General features: G+C 41.4%; 1 protein-coding gene across 2 annotated transcripts in view; it reads left to right on the top strand.

The window, feature by feature from the left end:
* The window catches only part of SNTG1 (syntrophin gamma 1), a gene marked incomplete at both ends in the record, with an annotated part of 197,975 nt that overhangs the window by 135,503 nt on the left and 43,755 nt on the right, over positions 1 to 18,717 (top strand). For both annotated transcript variants that reach the window (XM_082674870.1, XM_082674869.1), the window contains 2 exons: positions 7,032 to 7,148; positions 8,372 to 8,443. In XM_082674870.1, coding sequence (XP_082530996.1) covers positions 7,032 to 7,148; positions 8,372 to 8,443 — 189 coding nt within the window. The remainder of the gene's footprint in view (positions 1 to 7,031; positions 7,149 to 8,371; positions 8,444 to 18,717) is intronic.

Here is an 18,717-nt window from a genome sequence, read left to right as displayed (position 1 = left end):
ATCATTGCTAAACTGAACTTCATTAAAAGAAAAACCTTTGCTCTGCAAAACACACTATCAATAGGATGAGAAGACATGCCACAGTTTGGGAGAAAATATTTGCAGAACATGTATCTGATATAGGACTGCTATCCAACATATACAAAGAACTTTTGAAATTCAACAATAAGAAAACAAACAATTTAACTTAAAAGTGGGCCAAAGACATTAATAGATACCTTACCAAAGAAGATATACAGATGGCAAGTAAACATGAAAATATGGCCCCCATCAGATGTCATCAGGAAAATGCAAACTAAAACAACGAGATACCACTACACACCCATTACAATGGCCAAATCCAGAGCACCGACAGCACCGGATGCTGGTGAGGATGTGAAGCCACAGGAACTCTAATCCACTGCTGGTGGGGCGGCAGATGGCGCGGCCACTTTGGAAGACAGTTTGCTTGTGTCTTACAAAACTAAGTATACTTTTACCGTACATTTCAGCAATCACACTTCATGGTATTTACCTAAATTAGTTGAAAACCTATGTCCACACAAAAAGCTGTGCACTGCTGTGTACAGCACTTTTATCCTGATGGCCCAAACTTGAGAGCAACCAAGTTGGTCTTCTGTGGGTGAAAGGATAAGTAACCTGTGCTCCATCCAGACAGTGGGTTGCTCTTCAGTGATAAAATGAAACTAGCCATCCAGCCATGAAAGACATGGATGAAACTTAGCTGTGTATCACTAAGTGAAGGAAGTCAATCTGAAAAAGCTACACACTGTTTGCTTCTAACTATCTGCCATTCTGGAAAAAGCAAAATTATGGAGAGAGTAAAAAGATCATCGGTTTCTAGGGGTTGAGTAGGGAGGGATGAAAAGGCTGAGCACAAGAGGTTTAGGGCAGTGAAATTATTCTGTACGACACCATAGTGGCAGATACATGTCCCTACACGTTGTTAAAACCTACAGAATGTACAACACCAAGAGCAAACCTTAATGTAAACCATGGACTTCGGACGATAATGTGTGTCTACGTAGGATCAGCAGTTGTAACAAATGTGCCGTCCGGTGGGGGGGATGCTAATAGTGGGCGGAGGCACAGAGGCTGTAGGTGTCAGGGCAGGAGGTCTGCAGGAAGTCTCTGTCCCGTCCACTCAATAATGCTGTGAACCTAAAACTGCTCTAAAAATTAAAGTCTATTTCAAACAAGAAAAAATAATGTACAATAAAATGATCAAAATTTAAAGAATAAAATGTTGCTGTGCAGCACAGGCTTCATGTATTGGGTGTGTTTTCACAAGTAGCTTAAAAGCGTTCATGCAAATCAAAACGTGCAGTGAGAGGCCACCTCACACTTGTTATAATGGCTAAAATCAAAAGATAAGAGGTACGTATTGATGAGGGTGTGGAGAAGAGGGAGCCCTCCTACACTGTTGGTGGGAATGTAAACGGGTGCAGCCACTCTGGTAGACAGTATGGGGGTTCCTCAGAAAAACTAAAAATAGAGCTACCATGTGATCCAGCAATGCCACACCTGGGTATATTTTCAAAGGAAATGAAAACAGGATCTTGAAGAGATATCTTCCCGCCCATATCATTGTGGTGTTATTTACAATAGCCAAGATATTGAAACAAACTGTTAATAGATGAATGGATAAAGGAGATGTGAGTTTATATATATATATATATATACACACACACACACATATACATATGTACACACATATATATGGAATATTATTTAGCCATGAAAATGAAGGAAATCCTGCCATGGATGAAGCCTGAGGGCATTATGCTAAAAGAGAAAGATAAATAATGCACCATATCACTTATATGTGGAATAAAAAAAAATAAAGTCAAGCTCCTAGAAATATAGGGTAGAAAATGATTTCCAGCAGCTGGGGGGGTGAAGGAAACGGGGAGAGACTGGTATAAGGGTGCAAACTTTCATGTATAAGATAAACAAGATCTGAGGACCTAATGTATACATGGTGACTATGGTTGATAACACAGTATTGTACATCTAAAATTTGCTAAGAGATTAGAATTTAAATGTCCTCACCAAACATATATATATATATGTGTGTGTGTGTGTGTGTGTATATACACATATATGTATAAGTAAATATGGGGGTTGATGGATATGTTGATTAACTAGATGGGAAGCATTCTTTGACAATATATGTGTATATTAAATCACTTTACTAGTTTACATCTTTTTTATATCCCTTCCTAGCAGGGGTATAGGGCTTTGGGGAACATACAGGAAGGAATGGGTAAGGGTATGTTTGTTCAGTTTGTATCTAATGACTCTGTGAATGCTCATCTTAGGCCTTCCCTGATACCCCCATTACTTTACAGCTCTTGTGACTGGGTGTGCCTGATCTTGTGTTCATTACTGAGTAAGTGGCATCAGTGTTGACTAAGAACTCTACAGGCTTTCCCCCTATGTCCAGTGTCAGCCAGGGCTCCTTGAGGTCAGTCAGAGTGCCCGCTTAGGAGCCTCTGGGCTCCATAATTCACCACCTGTTCAAACCAGGTGCCTTGGAGGGTAGTGGCCGGGATCTGCCATTTCCATCCCCCTGCGGGGTCTGTGAGGGATTCTCCCTTCCAGTGCCCCTTTGGTTTGGGGGTAGGCTGTTAGGGTGCATTCTGCAGAATTGGAAGTTTTCTGGGTATCATCCGCAACCCGAACACATTTAACCTTCCTGTGTAGTACACCCTGGCCCCAACACCGGCTGCGAGATGGAGAAAGTTGGCCCGTCAATGGGTCTCTAAATTATAACACCATTATTTTATTACCCAGATTTTATTTTTATTTCCTGGGAATTGTTAATGGGCTTTGCTGGTGACACTTTGCAGTTTGAATTTTTAAAATATTACTTGTCTTGGTTACTGAGTGTTTTTGGTTCCTTCCAGTAGAATGTCTCATTGCCTTGCCCTGGTTCTTACTTTACATTTTTATTTGTCAATTTATACCTCAATAAAGCTGAAAAAATAGGAAAGTCTTCGAAATATTTATCTGAAAAGTGTGTGATACATGGTTGGCAGTTCACTTGTCATTTCATAGGTATAGGAAACTATTTTCTTTTAATTCTACTTGTTTCTAAAACATTCTGTTTGAAATATCCTTATGCCTATATTGCTCATTTGTTTCTTTTTTTAAAATAAGATTAAGTGACACAGTTTTTCTTTAGAGTTATTATTTGCTGTGACAAGTGTAGGATGAACTTTCTGAAAATGCATTATGTCTCCTCAACCATATGATCATTTCGCAGGAGTCAAGGTAATGATGAGGAACAGCAGGTGCCTTTTGGTCTTTCTGCAGAACTGAGAACAACCCTTTTCCTTGGCATAGAAAGTGATCAGGTCGATCTTTGGCCTGGAGAACAAGCATGAAGAAATATCCCTTGCAGATCCGATAATCCCATTTTTATTAGTTACATCCTGAGCTCATTCCTCCAAGCTACACTCAGTTCAAACTAATAAAATTGTACTTAATGATAATTCTTGAAAAATATCAATATATCATCCTTAATATTTCAGCTTCCAGCAAATTATAGATGTAGGAAGAGACAGCAAACTCAAAGTTCAGTCTTAGGAAGCTCAAATATTTCCTTCTCATGATTATGTAGACCACTTTAATCTCTTTTTTCCTCTTGCCAATGCAGAGAAGTCATAAACACAGAGAAATTGTAAGTTTTATCAAATTGAATTAAAATGAAAGACTGACTTAATTGAGAAATAATATAATGATTAAGTTGATATAATTCATAACTAAAATTTTATATCATTGCAAGGGCCCCAGAATGACAGGGCGATTTAACCCTGTCATTCGTTGGAACACTTTCTTCCTATAAAACTCACAAAACTCTATAATTTTTAATATGAGTTTGTTATAAAACTGTTATTAATAATACACAGTGTGTGCTATTTTAAAAATGGGATTTTATAAACTATAATACATGTATAGAAAGTTCATAAAACATAGATGTACAGCTTGATTATTCAAAAGCCAAACCCCTGTGTAACCACAATCTGGGTCAAGAAAAGTGGCTTGTTCCAGCTTAGATCGTGTCTCCCCCTCTGTATTCTTCCCCATGCACAACTGGCTTGCAGGCTTCTAGAGTAACTACTATTCTGACCGTTTGTCATCTTTCCTGAAGTACTTTTTATTCCAACCAAGAATGCATTCCAAAACACGACTATAGTTTGTCTTAATCAAATCATATATATATATATATATATTTGATATAGGTTTTATATATGTGTGTGTGTGTATATATATATATATGATGATATATCTCCTTTTATTCAACCCTGTGTTCTGTGAGGTTCACTTCCGTTGTTCCATGTAACTATAACGTACTCATTTTCCTTGCTGTATACTGTTCCTTTATGATATCACAATTTGTTACTATATTCATCTGCAGAATGTATCGTAGGGTACATGGTTTATGTTAAGCCATTTGTACATGGCTGGGACTAAGAATAACGTTACAAGGAACATCCTTGCCATGTGCCTCGGGGCACAGGTATACACACTGGGTTGAGTTTATATTAGAAGTGAAGGATCAAAGCCTCACCAGCTGTCAGAAGTGCATAATGGTTTAAAACTGTGATGGTTTCAGGTCTTCCATTTAAGCGTCCAATTTATTTTGAACTGATTTTTTATACTGTGTAAGATAAAAGTCCAATTTCATTCTTCTGCAGGTGGATATTAAGTTTTCCCAACACCATTTACTGAAGAGACTATCCATCCCCCATTGTGTGTTCTTGGCACCTTTGTCAAAGATTTGTGGACCATATATGTATGCACGGGTTTATTTCTGCATTTTCTACTCTGTTCCATTGGTCTACATCTGCTTTTAGGCCAGTATCTTACTCCTTTGATGATTGCTATTTTGTAATACATTTTAAAATCAGCACATGAAATACCTCCAGGTTGTTCTTCTTACTCAGCATTGATGTGGCTGTTCAGGGTCTTTTGTGGTACCCTGTGAATTTTAGGATGACCTTCCTACGTCTGTAAAGAAAGCCGTATGGATTTTGATAGGGATTGCATTGCATTGGTAGGTCACTTTGGATTATGGATATCTTAAAATACTAATTCTTCCAGTTCATGAACACAGATGTCTTTTTATTTACCTGTATCTTTAATTCCCTTCGTTAATGCTTTATAATTTTCAGTGTACAAGTGTTTCACCTCTTTGGTTAAGTTTATTCCTAAGTTTTATCCCCTTGTTGTTATTGTGAATGAGATTGTTTTCTTAATTTCCTTCAAAGACTTGTGAATGAACTCCTTCAAATAAAGTTAAAAATAGCTAAAGGGAACAAAATTAAGGACCAACGTGCAAACCTAGATAGTAATGGAATAACTAAATTTAAAAAGAAATGAGGGCTTCCCTGGTGGCGCAGTGGTTGGGAGTCCACCTGCCGATGCAGGGGACACGGGTTCGTGCCCCGGTCCGGGAGGATCCCTCGTGCCACGGAGCAACTGGGCCCGTGAGCCATGGCCGCTGAGCCTGCGCATCCGGAGCCTGTGCTCCACAACGGGAGAGGCCACAACAGTGAGAGGCCCACGTGCTGCAAAAAAATAAAAAAACAAAAAAAACAAGGGGTTAATAACCTCACCCATTTAGAAAAAAGAAAAAAATAAAAAGAAATGAAAGCAAGGAAAAACTTTGAATCACATTTTAAAGCAGGTAAAATGTTTCCAAAGTTTAAAAATAGCATTTCTATGTTTTTTTCCATTTTATTACCTAGTGTGTTCCATATATTTGTCATAAAAGATCTTAGCAAATGTTTTGAATAATCTGCTCAGTATTGTGTTTCTTTGAGGATTAAATCTGCTTTTGAAGGAAAAAGAAAAAAAGCAACTGTTTCTCTACAATATGATAGCAAGATAGACCATGTCTACTGGGTCTAGTGTTAATAGTCATTAATACCCACAAAGTTGTCTTTATGTTGCAAACAGGGACCAGTACAACATGTTTATTTAACATTTTTGCTTCTTCCTGTCTAACTGCTATGTTTATTGTCCAGATTATACAGCTGTCCCTTGGTACCTGCAGAGGACTGTTTCCAAAACCAAACCCTGCAGATGCTCAAGTGCCACAAACCCCCTCCCACATCCGCGGTTCCAATTTGCAAATTCAGACGACCGCGGATTGTGTGCTGTGTTTCCAGTCCGCAGCTGGTTGAATCTGTCAGTGCGGAACGCTTGAATACTCAGGGCCGAATGTAATATGTTAATTGTCACCATAAAGTGAGACATTCACACTTTCTAAAGCAGAAGAACCTCAACCTAATTGTTGCTGAGGCAACAAACAGCACAATAGATATGTACAGTCTGCTTCCGGATAATTTTATATGTGATTCTGAGCTAATGGTAACACAACATTGAACTGCATTAACGTCCCTGTAATATTTCTCAGGTTGAGGACGACTTACGTGTAAATAGGAAGGTGTTTTGTTGGGGGGTTTTTTCCCCATGGAAAGCAAACACAAAGTTAGACTAGTGGTATACTGTAAGTCAAAATATTTCTCTTCTCTGAATATATTTGTCAGTTGAAAGAAAGCAGTGCCCAGTTGCTATGACTTTCAGCCTTAATCCACCAGTATAAATATAGATATATAACATTATCTTAAATTTGGGTTAGCCCTATTAATTCATGAAAAAAATAATAATTTTGCTGCATATGAAATTCTAGGCTGGTTGTTGTTCTCATTTTATACATTGAAGTTTATGTTCCATGATACTCTGGCTTTCATTCTTTCTCTTGAGAAATCAGTTATCAACGTAATTGTTGGTTCCGTGAAGGTAACGTTTGTTTCTTGGTAAACATTGATGGAAACATAAAATCTTATGAGTGGTTCACACTCATTTATTGAAGGTAAATCTGGTTAATATACTTTTTGCATCAATTAAACTGATAATTTTATGAGAGAATTAAAATACCACAAAAGATACAAAAAGAACACACAAGCCACCTGAAATGAGGCTTTTTTGACCGGTCGTCGTGTTCCGCTTCCTTGCAGATTGTCTACATGGGCTGGTGTGAAACGCGGGAACAAGGTCCCCTGCAGGACAGCGCGTACTCGCCGGCGTTCCTAGCCCTGCGGGGCTCGTGTCTTTATAAGTTTCTGGCACCTCCAGTAAGTGTTTCTGTTCAACATTCCTTATTTTTCCCATATTATCACAACAGAGTGACATCAGCTTAACAATAACAAATGATATGTTACCAATATATTTCGAAAATAAGATACAGAGAAAAATAGAAAACAGTCCAAATGCTTCTGAGAATTTCTTGCTAAAGATATAAGTTCTGGCATGAAACATTGGCTTTATAATCCTTGAAAAACCTAGAAGGCATTTCTGTGTCGACATTTATGACAGGCTGAATACGTTTATCTATATGGCACAGGTCTGTCTAAGTCAAATCAATGGTGTTTGTGATAATCTGTTACATCCCGTATCTCGTCATCAGGCTGCGTGTTAAATATGCATGGCGATCTGCTGCACCTGAGGCCTTGCTTTTGGAAACATGTACTTTACACAACAGTAGATCCTCAATGAATATTTATTGACTATACATATTAAAGCCAGACCACTCACTTACAGGTCTAATACCACATAGGGTCTTGGCGGGATCAGGTTAGACTTGCTGTAATTTCGAATATCTATGTCTACACAAAGTTCAAATCACCCGGAAGACGGGGAAAAAAAACATAAATATTTATACCTTTTACATTATTCCTACTCTGAATAATTTCTTATGACTGGACAGACTAATACATGTTTCAGACACAAACAAGTGAAACAGCTTCACCGTGGTGTTTGGTGTTTCACGATGTTCAGAACATGGTGTGACTTCCTGATGTAAACTATATCTTTCTTAAAGATCAAAGCCAGCGTGGATATGGTATCTAGTATTCTTTGCATGTAACAGGTGGTAAATGGAGAAAAAACTATGACATGTGTGAAATATGAACACTTAGTATTTTCCATTTACAGTTACCCAAAATATTGGCTATATTCCCCATATAAAAAAATGAATCCCACCGCCAAAAAACACTTAGTATTTATGTAGAGAGAATGCACACACTACTTAAAACACATCAAGACACTGAGCAAAGGTAAATTGTTGCTTATAATATAAAACATCTGCTGAAAGAGGGAGAGAAATGGTGTGAAACTTAGGAGAAAGGAAACAGAAACATTGTTGAAGGTCAAGGACGTCTAGGAGGAGAACCTCACAACTTAGAGATGGCCTAGAGCACGTGTGAAGCTCCAGGTGTCCACCATAGTGTATAATAAAGAGAAAAGCAGGGGCCATCTTTCTAAAACAAATGATGTATTAGTTTCTCATCTTTTCAAGGTGACCACGTGGGACTGGACCCGAGCAGAGAAAACGTTTTCAGTTTATGAGATTATGTGCAAGGTTCTCAAGGTAGGACCAGCAAGCACTGATGATCATAATGGCTTTTCCTCGGCCAGGAGGGGTTCTGGGCTAATAGATAGTTCATGAAATCAAGTGATGCATGGATATGAAGGAAAATACAAGGTAAAGACAAAGAAAAGAAAAACACGTGTGAGAAAAGGTAGAGTGAAGAGAAATGCTCGGCTTCGATAATTCTGAAGCAGATTCCGAGGTTCCTCCATGTGGGGGGCAGTGGAAACACGAGGAAGCTTGTCAGGGGTCCTTTGAGGATGAAGTAGAAAGTCAACTGGAAATTGTCTGAGTTTAAACCACAATTATTACCGTAGTCCTATTTGCTGTATAAAGTACAGGAGAGAAAGATTTGGATAAGACTTGGAATTAGAAAGTACAGAAAATATAAAGGTATATGCAAAGAAAGGTATGTTTAAAATATGTTTAAATCCCATGGTTAGGTTGCCTCTCTGGGTGTGGAAACGAATATATAATTGTCATAAATCCGTTAAATTTCTGTGCTGTACACGGGATTGTTGCAATGGAAAGTCATTGAGAATTCTGTAAAATTCCAAACAGTTTTTGTGGCCATTTTTAAGAATCAAAATGGGAATGATTTATAAAACCTAAATAATAATCTCGTCCCTTTCCAATCTGGGGTCTGTAGGGTTGGAAGTACTGCAGATTGATATTAAATCCGAGTTAAGGTTGACCTTGTTTGTGTAACCAAGGAGAACCAAGTTCCTTGTGTTTTACGTCAGCTACTTCTCTTCCAGTTAAAGAATCAGCGGAGTAGAAAATGCTGGAACATTTACAACATAATGAATAGAATCAAAAGTGTCTGAAGGCAGGGAGACAAAGAAAATATGATTACCTCCAAAGTGTTCATAATTTTTTCTTCCGTCCAGAAGAATCCTAGATTAAAGCTGACATTCACAAGAGCACAAGAGCTAAATAAAAACAGGTCATTGCTTGCACCTCGCTGTGGATGGTTTTGGTTCTATTGTGGGACTATCGGTGGTGGAAAAACTCTAATACCCGTGAGTTTACTGTCAGCAAAGCAGTTCTGGCAACTCCTAAAAGATGTGGCAGCATCTGAAGGAAAGGAGGTCGCACCCAGCTCCCCAGTAACTCCCAAAGTAGCTAATGACATAGCTTCCTGATGGGATTTTAGTTTTTTACCAAAAAAAGAACTAGTGAAATTAAAAAGAAAGAATGAAAGAGATAAAGGAAGGAAGGAGGGAAGGAAGGAAGGAAAGAAGGGAGGGAGAGAAAGAAAAGATAAAGAAACCCAGAAATTAACTACCCTAACAGTTTATTTGTCCACACCCTATCCATACATTAATATAACTTTTTCATAATAGTAATCCAGCCTGCATTTCTATACTGTTGTTTAGTCTTAAATTATTTCCAAGTAGCTACCTGGTCTTTATTTTGAACTTTCAAAAATAATGCAGTCTCTAAGGACACGTTTAAAGGAGGGACTAAGAATTAGGCCCGGCTCCACGTAAACACTCATTATTTTATTTCTCTTTTTAAACATTATTTGCGCAAAGTTAGAATTTGGTTTGAATCTGCTTTTTCATATAATATGACTTGAGATTTTTATGTCAGTTAAGATTCTTCAAATATATGCCTTATTGTTTTATTTTATCTGGTCATGTGGCCGTACTTTTTGGCCAGTGCCTGAGTTTTGCCGTTTAGATACCTCCGCATTTGTTCCATCACACACATCACAACTGTCATCCTTTGATTTATTTAACAGATCATTGTTGAGTGTTGCCACTTACCAGGTTGTCGGCTAAGCACGGAATAGCTGGAGACGAACGCAGAAACAGCCCTGCTGTCACTGAGCTTACATTTTTCTTAGGGTGACGCACGTTTGGTTAAAGAGGCCCAAAAAAAAAAAAAAAAAAAACCCAGCGAAGAATTGATCTTTGCCCACAAACTTTTGTTAACTTCCGAAGTACTTCCTTTAATCTAAATTCTGAATTTTGGACATCCTGGGTGGAAATATCCTGATATGGTCAAGAGGCTAGGTTTACGTGTCTAAATTGTCTCTAGAAGAGCCATAATAATTTATACTGCTGCCGTCAATATCCGAAAGTGCCCACGTGTTAGCACTCTGCCCAGAGTAAAATCGAACAGCCCGTCTCATTGGTCTTCCCACACAAAATTTGCTATAAGCCCATTAGTTGCTTTGGGAAAATTTTTACCTAGGTTATGAGGCCTGGAGATAATATTTTCAGATACTGATTAGTACATGTCTACTGTCACTTGTATGTATATAGGAAAGCTCTCTTCGTGAGGGCAGCGGGCACGTTCCGTGCTTCCTGGATTTACACTTGACATACAGCGCTATCGGTTGAGGACTGTCTTTCACAAAGGGAAACTTCACGTAGCACAAGAACAGAGGCATGGACGCAAGGCTCAGTGTGAAATGATTCTTTTCCTGCAGGCAGATCAGTGCTGGAGGAGGAGCCCAGACTCCAATGGTTGGGTCTGGGGAGCGAGTTGAAGGGGCCCCTTGTGTAACTCAGTCACCCGTCCCACCACGTAACAGTCCTGTGCAGCTGGGCGAGGGGCAGGCTTCTCTCTCCAGAAAGGGGTCCCTCACATAAGGCACATTTCATTGATCTGGACCACGGAACATCTGGCCTCGGACCACTAATCAGGAAAACCCACTCTCTTCTGACCCAAAGCTACCCCCGTAACAACAAAAATGAAGCAGTAATAGTTACCCAGAATATATAGTTCATGTGCAGTGCCAGGTATTGTTCTAAGTGCTTATATAGTAATATATTTAATCTTTACACCACTGTGAGGCAGTTCCTATTATTCCCGTTTTACAGATATGGAAACAGAGGCAAAGAATGTTTAAATAAATAACTCAAGGTCACACAGCCGGTGAAGTTCAGACCTACAGATGTGAATCTGGCAGGCTGTCTCAAAAATCTGTGCCCATCAACTTGTACTCTGGCTTCTTTCTCTCTCGGTATAAGCGTTGATAAATAGGAAAGAAACGCCAATGAGAACGCCAGCCCGTCAACAAGGGGGAGAGCAAGGGTTCAGAATAAGGCACGTGGCAGTAAGTGGCGACTCTCACTTCCATGTGTTGTTGCCCTTTGCCGATGTGTCGGGCTCTGTGGACTTGACCTCTTCATCTGTTCAGTGGGGCGAAGAAAGCACAGGTTGTTGTGAAGATTAGCAGTTCGTTCATTGGTTTGTGAATGCGTTTTTATTTATGAATTCATTTATCAGATATTCGTTGAGTATCATTCATGTGCCGATCGCCCCACTGGGTACCAGGGATTCAGCACAACTGTAGAGGGGCCGGAGCTCACAGAAAGCCCAGCTCATGAGGGGATTTAGGTCCCTTGGAGGGAGGCCTTAAACAGACTGAAATGTAGATGCTCATTAAAGGACTCGGCTGAGGAGGACGCGTTGCGGTTATAGGGTTAGGAGTCCGGTGATACGGCGGGGAGGGGGCATCCCGGGCTCAGGAGGGCACGTGTGAGCGCGCCCAGGTGTGCGAGGAGTGTGTGTCCTTCGCCACAGCTAAAAATGCTCAGCACCGCGGTGATGTGCTTGGGTCGGAGGTCTGCGCTGGTGTTCGGGTGCGAAGACGAGAATCAGGACTGTGAACCTTATCTGAAGGACGAAGGAGAGGCCCGGCAGGAGGGCGAGCGCGAGCCTCGCCAGAGCCGGCCGCCCGGTCTCCACCGTGAGATGGGCCGGGCTCCGCGGAGGAGGCGGTCCCAGGGCTGCGGCGGAGATCCGGGCCGGAGAGGACCAGTGCCCGGAAGGGCGCGGGCGGGGCCGGGGGCGGGAGGGTCGGGCGGGGAAGACGTTACGAAGGAGACGCTCCGGTCGCCGTCCCCCCCGGGTCAGCCACGTGCTGCGGCGGCAGTCCCCGCCCACTGCTCTTGCCCGTCTGACTTACTGCAGAGCGACTGCCCCAGCTCTGACCAGAACCGAGCAGTGCAGCCGGACGGAGCTGGAGAAAGACACCACGCCTTTAATTCTGCCTCGCACTCGCGCTGGAGTGTTTCCGTGGTCCGTTCTCTGGCCTAATCCAGCAGGACGGAGGTTAAAGCGCCTTCCTTTCTCTCAACGTCAGCACACACTTCGCGCTCCCCGGGGGTGACCCTACCGCCTCCTTACGAAGTCCTCAGCCAGCGGGGTTACTGCGGCCCCCGGCAGGCCTGTCCTGACGGCCCGTCCCCGCTCTTACCTAAGGCAGACCGCTCCCCGGCAGTAGATCTCATCCCCTCTGCGTCCCGGGCACCCCGGCGTTTCCACCCTGACGCCCCCGATGCACACATGCTCCCTGACCTCGGCCCTGAGCTCTGAGCGTTCAACAGTGTGCACATCTGACTACTGACGTGTCCAGATGCGACGTGTCTCAGACTTAGGACTGGACAATCGGAGGGGAACCCAAACAGTACGGAGATAAGAGAAAAATGGGAAAAACCAAAAACTAGAATTCTGTTGTGTTTTGCAGAACCAGGAAGAAGGAGGGCCGGTCAGCAGATATTTTCTAGAAAGTGGCAAAGCCAGTGGCCTAGACAATGAACGGAGGCCACACTCAGGCCACACTGGACACACTTCACCATAAAGGCCCTCGAGTATGGATGTCAATCCCCAGGGGTGTCCAGATGTCAGGGAACCTGTCACTTAGTCAATTTGGGGGCCTCACTAATAAAAAGATTGCAGAAGTAGGAATATAAAATTAGTCACAAAAATGAACATTTAAAATGAGGAGAAACAACGAGTCACTGGGCCAGTGTCACCTGCCCCCGGAGGACACCCCCGTGTCCCTGTGACCAGGATCTCATCCTACAGCCGGACTTAGGAGTTCAAGTCCAGTGGTCAGATTCTTTCTGGTGAGAGAAGGACAGGCCCTGCCCGAATGATGTGGAAGCAATTACAATAGTAATTGTCCCGCCAACCATCACACGAGGAGACACACGGGGAGCAGGGAGTGGAGACCGATGTCATCCAAAGTGGTTGACTCGTGTGCTGATGTTTGCAGAAACACTTGTCTTTCAGGTTCTGCAAGGGAGACCATCTTAGTAAAAAAGATGTGTCTCTGCATTTTCCGAACATATTTGTAGCCCTCTTCTTTTTTTAAGTAACAGTTTTTCTTAGAAGGTTTATTGATTGTTTTACATTTTATACCTCATTTTAAAATGATTCCAGATCTTGGTTTTTTAATGTATTGCTTTAAAATGTGTAATCACTTCCTAAAATCCAAGCTTCTTAAAATATGTTTTAATTTTGTTTCCTCCAATAATAGAACTAAATGTCCCTGATTCTTTTAGTCTCTTCACCGACTGCAAACTCAAGGAGCCTTGCTGCTCTCGGTGAGGACCTAGGCTCCCCTGGCTGAGCTCGGGCTGTTGGAGCCCCAGCGGCAGATCAAAGCAAGAGTGACTTTGTCCGGAACACCCAGCCCCCTGTTCACAGCCTGCTTCCTTTCTTAATGCAATACAGTGATCACCATTGATAAAAATGTGATTTTATCTTTTATTTTTGTTATCTTAGTAACATGTTCTTGGATTTATTAATATGCTAGCACGTACCCACTCTTCTGTTAGGGCTCCATAAACGCACAACTGTTACATAAAGTACTTATTTCTGTTTTTCCGAAACATCTTTCAAGTCCCAGAGTGCTAATTACTTATATCTCATTTTTAAAGATTTGTTTTATTGACCTATTTACACTCTTGAAAGCTCAAAGGCATCATTTCTTTTCATTCTGGAAGTTCTCACCATTTCCCTTTGTCCTTATATAGTGACACACACAGCCATATCATTCTTACATTATTATTTTTTCCTTAAGTTATACCATTTGCATTACATTTTCTATGTCAGGTGTGAACAAAACACAAATGTTTTAAATAATTGTACATGATTTCCGTGACTCATCTCATGATTCCTCAAGTGTTTCTTTGTCCTTTTAGTTATAAAAAGTACAGCCTTACAGTGTTTTCATGAAGCTTCCAAAGCAATTCAAGGTCCTTTTTTCAAACAAACAAATATCTCTTAGGAAAAGGACGTGTTAATAAAAGGATTCAGTTGCTTCTTCTCATGAAGGACTTAATGCACAAAAGATATTTAATCTTGCTTTCCAAATAAACCAAAATCCTCTCTCTTTCTCGATATCTAAGTGTCTAGGGGGCATTCCTTACCCATGTAAGTGGGTCTAAGAGCAAGATATTTATGAATTATTACAACTTCATGTTGCAGAATTCCCTTCCCCTTCATTCTACGTTAGAAGCACAGCCTGACTATCATTCTGAAAATAAGCACTGGGGAGCAATGCTTTTTAAAATCTCAATATTTTAGGCTTCCCTGGTGGCGCAGTGGTTGAGAGTCCGCCTGCCGGTACAGGGGATGCGGGTTCGTGCCCCGGTCCGAGAAGATCCCACATGCCGCGGAGCGGCTGGGCCCGTAAGCCGTGTCCACTGAGCCTGCGTGTCTGGAGCCTGTGCTCCACAACGGGAGAGGCCACAGCAGTGAGAGGCCTGCGTACCACAAAAAACAAAAATCTTAATATTTTAATGTACTCCACTAATTTTAATAAAATATGACAGTATAACTATGTTAGGAAAACCTTCCTAGAATATTCTAAATAAAAATTTATATAACATAAAATATGAATAAATTGAATATTTTTGAAGTATTTAAAATAAGTGACAACTTATCTCTATATGAATTGTCTGGTTAGTAAAATTTTGTGTGGGCAGTTAGTAGAACATAGACTTTGTATAGGAGAAAGAAAATTAGTTTTGTTGCCCAAATCAATTTGGTGCCAATCTCAAGGATTCATCCCTTAAGAAGAAGATTACTTGTAATCCTCTACTCAGTTCAAATTCCTTCCTTCGGGTCTATTTTAAGTTTTTCCATAATCTTTTCAGACTTAAGACTTTTGGATTTCTGTTTACAGAAAGTTTCTGCCTTGCAAATTTCCAATTGTATGAAATGTTAAAACTGTTTGACCTTCCAAAAGCTTATATTACTGTTTTGAAAAGTGAAAATACAGTTTTAATACTGAAGATGTGGTACACGTATCAATGGAATATTACTCAGCCATAAAAAGGAACGAAATTGGGTCATTTGTAGAGACGTGGATGGACCTAGAGACTGTGATACAGAGTGAAGTAAGTCAGAAAGAGAAAAACAAATATCATATATTAACGCATATATGTGGAACCTAGAAGAATGGTACAGATGAACTGGTTTGCAGGGCAGAAATAGAGACACAGATGTAGAGAACAAACGTATGGACACCAAGGGGGGAAAGTAGTTGGGGGGTGGTGGTGGAATGAACTGGGAGACTGGGATTGACATGTGCACACTGATGTGTCTAAGGTGGATGACTAATAAGAGCCTGCTGCATAAAAAAATAAATAAAATTTAAAAAAAACTGAAGGAAACCAGATGTCAGACCCTTGAAGAAAAGTGTTGAAATCTCCTTCAAACTGGTCTAGAATACCTTAATTATTTATTTATTTTATTTTACTTTTTGGCTGCATTGGGTCTTTGTTGTAGTGTGCGGGCTTCTCATTGCAGTGGCCTCTCTTGTTGCAGAGCATGGGCTCTAGGCTCACAGGCTTCAGTAGTTGTGGCACTTGGGCTCAGTAGTTGTGGCTCGCGGGCTCTAGAGCGCAGGCTCAGTAGTTGTGGCACACAGGCTTAGTTGCTCCGTGGCATGTGGGATCTTCCCGGACCAGGGCTCGAACCCGTGTCCCCAGCGTTGGCAGGTGGATTCTTAAGGACCATGCCACCAGCGAAGTCCCTTTTGTTTTTTAATGATGCAGTGGCATAGAGAGCTTGCAGTACCAGTTTTCAATCACATCACTTCGTTTTTATTAATAGTAACTATACTTTTACTGTTACACATTACTTTATCAAGAAAAGTATTGTTCTTGTTATTTTGCTAGTTGTTTCTTTAGAATGCCATCAGCTTCTGTGGTTGACAGTGTTTCTTACAGGAGCTCAGCAGCACACACTGTGCACTGCCCACCTCGTCTTACTCATCCTTTGCGTATTTTAAAGAGTTGAATAGATCAGGCCCATTGCTCACCATCCCAAAAAGTGAAGATTAGAGGAACCCTAGGTGACACGTACTCGAGTGCTGTGTAGAAGTTGCACATGAGGATCTCACTTTCTGGAACCTTGCTGCTCCGTCCTGCCAGCCTGTCATGGTTACCCTGAGTGTGTCGTGACACACTGTTAGAGATGGACTTTGGAGCGGGTTAGGTTTTCTCGTTGTTTAATACATGCACGAACCTGATTGATTAAATTTAACTTATGTGATTAGATTTCATTACTTGTTTTTTCCGCTTTCAGTTTGGCAGCTTTAAAATTGTTCTATCTCATCTGTAAGGAAAAGAGTCTCTCTGGCTCTGAAATATCCAAAATATTTTCAATTAACGTATTTTTCTAAATAACAAAATTAGAACAGTTAAATTCTACATTTGGGATTACATCTATCAATCAGTTGGATCTTGTCAAAATCAACTGTGTTCCTAATTTAAAAAAAACTATTTATTGAGAAAATTCTTCATCGAGTTTCAATTTGTCGTGGCCAACAAAATATCATTGAGGAAAATAATGCACTCCTGTGAGATGTTTTCTTTTACGAGGATATACGTAGCTATAGTTACAGAGGTGTGTGTGTGTGTGTGTGTGTGTGTGTGTGTGTGTAGTTTTGTGATTTGGAAATATTCGTTATGATGTTTTGGAAGTAATAGCTAGCCTTTTGACATATTTTTGTTTTATCAAAACATGGAATAAAGTTCAGTTTTGCTTTAGAGTTACTGTAGTTATTCTCTTCCTGTATCATTGTTCGTTTGGAAGAGCAAATGTACTTAATAGGAACTAAGACAATTCTTAGCAATAGATTTATGGTTACTCTTATCCCATTAGATAATTTTACTACTTTCTTCTTTGTTTCCCTACAGTGTACTTCAGCCATCCATCACGTACTGCATGCTTCTGTTCAGTTTCTAAATACCATACTAACGTGATTACCAGGTTAGCTGGTTGAGGGAAAGAGCAGGCGTGTGTACAGTAGGAATCAGCAGCAGGTTGCCTGGGCTCGACTTCTGGTAAATCTCTGATAAATTACTTAGCTATCTTTATTTCAGAATTCTCACCATTATGTCAGGAATTATAATTATAGCTACCTTCTGGGTTGTCGGTTTGAAGAAGTAAGCTAAGAAAGGGTACTTCATAAGCGCTGGATAAATGTTAGGGATTTCTGTCTCTGAATCGCTCTTGAAATGTGTGTCACCCTAAAGTGGCATCGGTCATGTCCTCCAAGGTGGTTCCTCTACTTTTATCCCATTTTGTGAATGATACGACCTTCTGGCAAATGTAAAGGGCTAGATGTGTTTTTCCTTAGTCCAAATAAGTATTGAATGATGTGTCCCTTCCGTCCCTGGAATCAGAGGACAGTCTTTTGAGCAAGTGCTGGAAATGAAGTGACTGGACTCACGTCTCTGGGATGAGATCACTGTGACTCTTGAAGGTCACCTTTCCCTGGTGTGGTATCAGCTCTGTGACAACCATACACATCACAGAAAGAGAACTCAGGCCCCAGAGACCAGAGACAATGCTATCATTCAATGGCAGGTCTTTCTGGTACCACGTCCCAAGTGGAAGCCACGCACGGATGCCTCCGTCCTGGCAGTGGGAGCCTCTGAGGAGTCATTCCTGGGACCTCTTGCTGCACAGCCAGCAGCAGAGGTGGGAACGCAAGCCTGGCTGGTTGACCCCTGGTGCTTCTCTTTCTCCACTGCCCTCCATTAGGGGACTTTCTTTGAGCATATAATTGTCTCCATCATTGAAATTCCTACAACTCACCCAACCACCTGCTTAGCTGTGCGCCAGAGGGAGGAGGGAGCAGGCGTTCACGCCGCTTCTGCAGAAGGGGTGCTTGTGTAACAGGCAATTTCATCTTAAAGACTTGCTTATTCTGGGGCTTCCCTGGTGGCGCAGTGGTTAAGAATCTGCCTGCCAATGCAGGGGACACGGGTTCGAGCCCTGGTCCAGGAAGATCCCACATGCCACAGAGCAACTAAGCCCGTGCGCCACAACTACTGAGCCTGCGCTCTAGAGCCCACAAGCCACAACTACTGAGCCCGCGAGCCACAACTACTGAAGCCCACGCGCCTAGAGCCCGTGCTTCACAACAAGAGAAGCCACCACAGTGAGAAGCCCGTGCACCGCAACGAAGAGTAGCCCCCGCTCGCCACAAGTAGAGAAAGCCCAAGCGCAGC

The sequence above is a fragment of the Grampus griseus genome, assembly GCF_964374135.1.
Source record: "Grampus griseus genome assembly, chromosome: 17".
In the NCBI taxonomy this organism is placed as follows: domain Eukaryota; kingdom Metazoa; phylum Chordata; class Mammalia; order Artiodactyla; family Delphinidae; genus Grampus; species Grampus griseus.
This window is presented reverse-complemented; position numbering and strand designations above follow the sequence as displayed.